The 6,762-nt window shown below is 39.7% G+C and overlaps 1 protein-coding gene across 1 annotated transcript in view; it reads right to left on the bottom strand.

Annotated features, from left to right (window-relative positions):
- Window positions 1–3,424, bottom strand: part of LOC104394478 (chromosome unknown open reading frame, human C15orf26) — an 8,580-nt gene extending 5,156 nt beyond the window's left edge. Inside the window, exon 1 of the mRNA XM_010004076.1 lies at window positions 3,300–3,424. Within this exon, the coding sequence (XP_010002378.1) occupies window positions 3,300–3,424 (125 nt within the window). The remainder of the gene's footprint in view (window positions 1–3,299) is intronic.
- Between the last annotated feature and the right edge of the window lie 3,338 nt (window positions 3,425–6,762).

Genomic DNA, 6,762 nt, shown 5'->3' with positions numbered 1-6,762 from the left:
CCAGGAAGGGGCCCAGCAGCCCCAGGGGAGGGAACCAACGCAGAACCCAACACAAAACCTAAAATCCATGTAGATTATCGTGTGCTTTCGCCCAGTCTGACAGGAGCTGTGAAAGCAGGAGGCCTGCTTGCTCCTGGGGCGGTCCGGCTCCGCCGCAGGGATGTGCCGGGGGCAGCGATGCCCGGAGCAGCTCCATCCTGCATCTCCGCTTCTCTCCATCCTGCCCAGGGCTTGCTGACCCCCCGGCCCCGTGCTGCTGCCTTTCCAGGTGTCCTACAGGAGAGAACTTCTGCTCCTGCTCCAGTCCTGCGGCTGCACGACTGGGAGACGCTGAAGTCCGGAGTTTGAGCCAAGCCCCGGTTTTACTCTGGGGCTTCATTTACATCCAAGTAGCCTTTGCATCCTGTGTTGCCCGAGGAGGTGCTTGAGCCTGATGCAACAAATGGGTTCATAACACTAACCCTACTGTATTGGTGACTATTGTGAACGCATTAGGTGAATGCTTTGATTACAAATATTTTGGGGTTTTATTATTTTAGTATTGAAGTCTACTATGGCAGGATAGGCTAAATTAATAAGCTGTGTGTTTACTGTCTAGATAGCTTAAGGCAAAGATTGTCAATGAGGGTCTAGATCCTTGCAGAGGACATTTAATCCCTTTACAACATGGTTTTCTTGCAAGCTTTACTATTACAAGTTTCCAGTTCTGGACAAGGTAAAAAAGCTCGAAAGAAACTGGTTTTTGTACCTGGGCACATGTTATCATCACACAGTTCTGACAACAATTCACATGAAAACTGGTTATTTTGTGGATTTTTTTTAAAACAAATGTTATTACAGAAAAAGTTATTCGTTATGTCCCAAACCTTTTCAGGAAGAAATAAAATTAATTTTTTGTTCAAAGAGCACCACTTTGTGGTCAGTTGTAGTAAATGACACTTTCCTGCACCTAAATGTATCAGAAGCAGTGCTGAAATGAGTTAATTGAAATAGGAAGGCAATTTTATTCACTTTGGTCCAATAAAAAACACTTTCAGAAGCATCAGATGTGATTTGAAATCTGAAATGTTTTCAGAGAAAGATTGAATTAATTCCCTTTGTCGCCAGTGATTTCTACTTAGCACATCAAATTACATCACAGAGCAAAGGTTTTCATTAGGGTGACTGGTAATCATACTGGTATGCAAATTATAACGTGGGTTTCTCACACTTTTGTTCAAAGCTGCATAATGTATTTGAACTTTACCTTTGCTCATCTCAATATGCAACATCTAAGGAGCTTCAAATCTTTTTTTTTTTTGTTTCAGAATTAAGCCACGTTTGAATCAATATTCAGCAACAGTTATTATGAAAATGTGTATTATACTCAGCTCACCCAGAGGGTGACAGCAAATAGTTACTCCTCAAACTGACAACGTGTCACAAGTGGGGTCCCCCAGGGATCCACGTTGGGCCCAGTGATGTTTTACATCTTCACATGTGATCTGGATGTTGGGATCAAGAGCACCCTGATGAAGGTGGACACCAAGATGAATGGAGAAGCTGACACTCCAGAAGGGACAGCCACTCTCCAGGATGACCTAGACAGGCTGGAGGAGTGGGCTAGCAGGAACATTATGAAGTTCAACAGGGAGAAGTGCAAGGTCTTGCAGCTGGGAACACATAACCCAGGAGCGCAGTTCAGCCTGGGATCCACCTGGCTGGAGAGCAGCCCTGTGGAAAGGGACCTGGGGAGAATCTGATTGGACACAAGAGGTAAATTTTTCACCGTGAGGACAATCAAACACTGGAACAGTTTCTAAGAGAAGTGCCTCACATTGGGCAGCTTTAAGTCTCAGCATGAGAGGGTGCTGAGCCATCTCATATCAACTATAGTAGTACCTAGAAAGGTTGGACCAGATGATCTTTGAGTTCACTTCTAACCTGGCATTCTGTGATATTACATAGAAGGAGATATTTACACTCAGAATGTAATTCTTTACAGAAATATCTCCATGGATCCTTTAGTTGGATTATTCAACTCCTCTTAGTTTGCTTTTAAGCAGATAAAGTCTGTGTTTACTCCCAGCAGCTGTCTGCATTGTTAAATGGTGTGAAGGAAAATTGTACTTGGGAGAGAATTGGTCCATGTTTTGTCTTAACTTATGCCAGCACACAAATTGACCAGACTTGAAGGTGTATTTGGCTTATTGAGAACATTAGTATTTCCTGTTTTTTCTTTATTTCTTCATTAAGTGAAATTATAGTCACTTTCAGAGACTCCTTCCCTACCATTCTAGAGGCACAGCTCATTTCCCTTTCTCTTTTCTCTTTTCCTTTTTTCTAATGAAAGAGAAATAGATGGTTGAGAAGACCCAAAGTAGCACATAGAGCTGTCTAAGCCTTTCGTTTATATAAGAGGCTGGGCTGGCTAGATTTTTAGTTGCTTTAAGATAGAACATGTTTTAAATACTGTAATACAAAAATGCATTGGTATGTATCAGTAGTACAAATTATCATCATTTAGTCAAATCTTGCAAAAAGGGCAAGGTTTGATAGGATGTGAATATAAATCAAGACCAAGAAAAAGGTATGCTATCTTTATGTAGAACCAGTGGCAAACCAGTAAGTTTTTCTGTGAGCTCTTCCACTCGTGTCCCTTCTTATTTCATGGTGGAAAACATGACTTTTACTTGTGCCTGCTCTTCTACAATTTATAAAATTCTGTTCATACTGAAAAAATGCTAAAACCATGTTTAATCTTATGCAGGTTGGTCGAGAATATTTTTAATGCCTGCCTTTACTGCCTTGGAAGAATATCTATTCCTGTTTTCTGTTGGTTTTCCTGTTGAAAATTATGAATGTGCCAAATGTGATTACCAATAGAGACTGCATAATACTGCACTGTAAAACAGATGTTCTTTGGGATAATTTGTCTCCTTTCATTTTATAATTTCACTCTGGCATTATTCTGACACATCCTATGAATCAGAGCACAGCTATCATTTTTCTTTACTGTTATTAGGTTTCTGGCTATTAAAATGATTAATCTGCTTGTTAATAATGTAACTGAAGTTTCTTATTCTAACCTATTCCCCAAACACTCATCAGTTCACAGCACAGAAAGAATTAAGTAGTTTATGTGATTTAAGATTCAAGGGTTGTTGTTTTGCCAGACACTTGTACTGATGCCTCCCATTTTGGCTGTGAATTTTATTGTGGAGTTTTTTGTAATGCTTGTTGCTGAGGAAAAATCAACCTAGTTTTGGTATAGTAATTTCTGAAATGTAGTAATCCATTGAGCAGGCCTCTCAGTCTACCTTTTCCAAGAAAAGAGAGCAGGATGCTTGAGTGTTGTGTTGGCAGTAAGTTTGCTGATGTAGGTCCACATGTGGAAAGTTTCCCAATAGTAGGTCTGGTTGAAGACATCCAAAATTGCTGTCATAGCTCGTTTGGTGTTTTATAACCAAAAGCCTCTGCTAGAGAGAGGAAAGGAGAAGGGAATAATTTGTGATGTGTCAAAGACCACTGAACACTTGGCAGTTAACATTTGGATTGATTTACCCACACCTTCATGGTATTCTCATTCTGCTGGTCTCTAATTTAGCCTTGGACAAAGAATGCCCTTTTGAGAAAGTGTTGTAGAATGGCAAATTGAGCTGTCTCATCATGACTGATCATGCCAGCTGCTGGAAGATTTTCTCCTCTGCCTGGGTAAGTTTTACTCAGGAGGTGTGATTGAAAAGCCACTAGAATCTCTCAGGAAAATGGTGTCATTTCAGTAGCAGTGACGTAGGAAAAGAATATAGAAATATTGAAGTATGTCTTGCAGGAATAACATTCCATTTTGCAAAGAGATCTGTGTTAAATTTGAAGAAGCTGGAATACTTTCATCAGCAAGGAGTAGCTCAGCTGAGAGCTACTTTTTATGTTCAGGTCAAGCAGAAACACCATTAGCAAAGCTGAATTGCTGCTGGTGTTTCTGTGCTCTATGCATATCTATGTTCAGGCAACTAAAAAACCTAATTTTTCAAGCAATGAAGTATTTGTCCAAGGTGTCATGGACCAGAACAATGAGACTGGCCATGTCACTGGCTGGGTGAAAACTTTGTGTTTAATTTGCAGTGTTTAATGTACATTATATGATCTCAGCTGACTTTTTTTGAGCGCTTCTTGCTAGGGATCTACTTGAAGAGATTTTTGTTAAGTGATGTTCCACCCCATTTCCAATATATTGAGTGCATTGCATTTACTGAACTGCAAAGTTCTGTCATCACCCAGAGGCACTGACACAAAATCGTTGTGGGTGAGGCGTGGTCCTATTTATAACGAGTGAAAATCAGGTCATTGTCTCTCTTGTTTACTGATCTGTTTAAACTTTGGTTTCCATGAACACTCATGCTTGAGATTTTGAAATTTGCTTTTTGTTAGCAGTTTTTGCATTTGAAAAGCAGTAGCTTGGTTCTCTATAGGGATAAACAACCCTCAACTCCATAACTTTAGCTAGCTTTGAATATGGTGTTGTTGAAGCATGCAGTCCTGCCAATGTGATCCTACTGCTCCTGAAACTGAAAAGTAACATTTTTTCATGACTTCTTGTGAACCCAGATCATTCTGTTTCTTCCCACTTCAGGGCTAACTATAGACAGTGCTTAGGGGTGCCTTTGCTTCCCTGTTTAGCCTTGCCTGCAGCATGATCCTTATTTTCTGTTGTGAATTGCCTATGGCCATCAATCATGGCCCGGTTATGTCCCTTCTCTCCTTTTGGATTTTACTTCCCTATGATGATAGGGTTAAGATAGAAAACATCATGTTCCCTTAGTTTTCCGTGGTGGAAATATCTACTTCACTGTCTTGAAGCAAAGCAATGACATTTACAAATAACACTGGAGATTTGTGTTAGTCCATCTTCAAAACTTTACTGAATTTGCTCCTTAGAAGCTGCATCCCACTGGGCTAACATCAGAAGTTTATTTGTGGTAGTCAAGGTTTGGAGTTAAAGAGGTCAGACCACTTTGCTTCGAATGAATCTGTATGTTACATAAACTCTTGAGAAACAGGAACAGAAAGTGACTTATGTATTTATACCACAAAACACGAATCAGTTAAATATTTCTGGCATAAAAAAAGGAACATGATGAGAATCTTTTGTCCTAAGGGGAAAAGAACATGTGTATTGTGATTATTTTTTTTTTAACATTTTCTGCCACCATTCCACTTTTTATGGTTTTGAGTTGGATGACCTTCCTCTGGCAGTGTATTTATGTCAGACATCACGGCCTACAGAAAATATTTTATACATCTGAAGACCCTGGCAACAGTTCTAAGTTGAGACTGAATATTTTGGTGTTTCTTTGTCACTACTGGTTAGTAAATTACAGCCTCTTAGTTGATAGCTTCTCTTCGAGCTGTGGGAGGGAAACTATTTCAAAATAATGCTGAGAACTCAAGCATCAGAGCACAAATAATGTAATAAATAGCACAACTGCTAAAATGGTCATAGCAATGTACAGTGTGTTCAGTACTCCCAAATGACAAGCTAGAGCATTCATTCTCTGAACACCTGTTCTGGGGAGAAATAATTTCCTTGCTGAAATAAGTTCTAAGTATTGGTAAATCCTCTCCTGTTTGCTCTGTTCAGTGGAATAGAATGATACAGAATTGACTATTTTTCTCCAAGCTTTGCCTGAATGCTCCCTGAACAAGGGGATTAGTGTAAAAGCAAGGGTTGGGGCTCCTTTAGAAAGGAGGCAGAATATTTGTCTGCAGGGACAGTATTTAGTGCTCTGAGCTGAGAGTGCTGCTCCCTTGGCGTGTGCTGCTCACGTAGAACACCGGGCAGCTTCCACAAGGGGGTGTCTGTACTCCCTCCTTAGCAAAGAGAGCCCCTGGAAACACCACTGAATTGCATTGCTGTCTCATTAGATAAAGGGAACCCTTGACTAAGAGTCACTTCAGAATAAAAGGTGTTTAAAACGTGTTATTTATGTTCACTGAGAAAATAAACGTGCAGCTTTCCCACCTCCTTTAACAATGTCTCTATTGCAGAAAGCTATCTTCAGTAATATAGGCAGAACTAATGAAAAGGTAAGGATGAATAATGGAGATTATTCCGAGATAATAATGGAGATTATTACCAGGCCTTATGCATTGCCATTATTTAAACTTTTTGGGAATCTATCTAAGAGGGAGGAAACAAATATACAAAAGAATGCAGAGGCTCATCCTAATCCATTCAATCTATTCATATCTGGCCTAGTCCCTAAGAAAATTTGTTTAATCTTGGTAGGAATTACTCAGGAGTAAGTAAAAATCAAATAAATGCAGACATTTCGAGGCTATTTAGCTTTTTAACTAGTGCTTTCACATGGAAAGTGGAACCCTGGTTAGCTTTGAGCAACCTTATGTAGCTGTACATGTAGGAAGCAAGAAATGAAGAACACACCTAGTTATATAAAAACTAGTAGGCTATATTCAGTAAGAGAAAAGGCATATATTTGTATTTAGCTCCACTTTTGGTAGTCTGTTGACATTAAAAAGAGCTCTGTCTCTTACAGAAGTTGTGCGGGGATGGAGTTCTCTAGGGAGAACAATCACTAAATCCACGAAGCACTTTTTAATCTCAGTTGATCCTGGCAGCAGTCTTTGGCAAAACTTAGAGCAGCAATGGTTTGTTACAGAAGACTGGCATCATTTCCCATGATGTAACAGGGTATGTAAATGATTCAATACAGTCAACGTTAAGATAAAAAAAAATCTAAGTAGAGACAGACATGCAGGAAT

The sequence above is a fragment of the Chaetura pelagica genome, unplaced genomic scaffold (assembly GCF_000747805.2).
Source record: "Chaetura pelagica isolate M959 unplaced genomic scaffold, ChaPel_1.0 scaffold428, whole genome shotgun sequence".
Classification (NCBI taxonomy): Eukaryota; Metazoa; Chordata; class Aves; order Apodiformes; family Apodidae; genus Chaetura; species Chaetura pelagica.
This window is presented reverse-complemented; position numbering and strand designations above follow the sequence as displayed.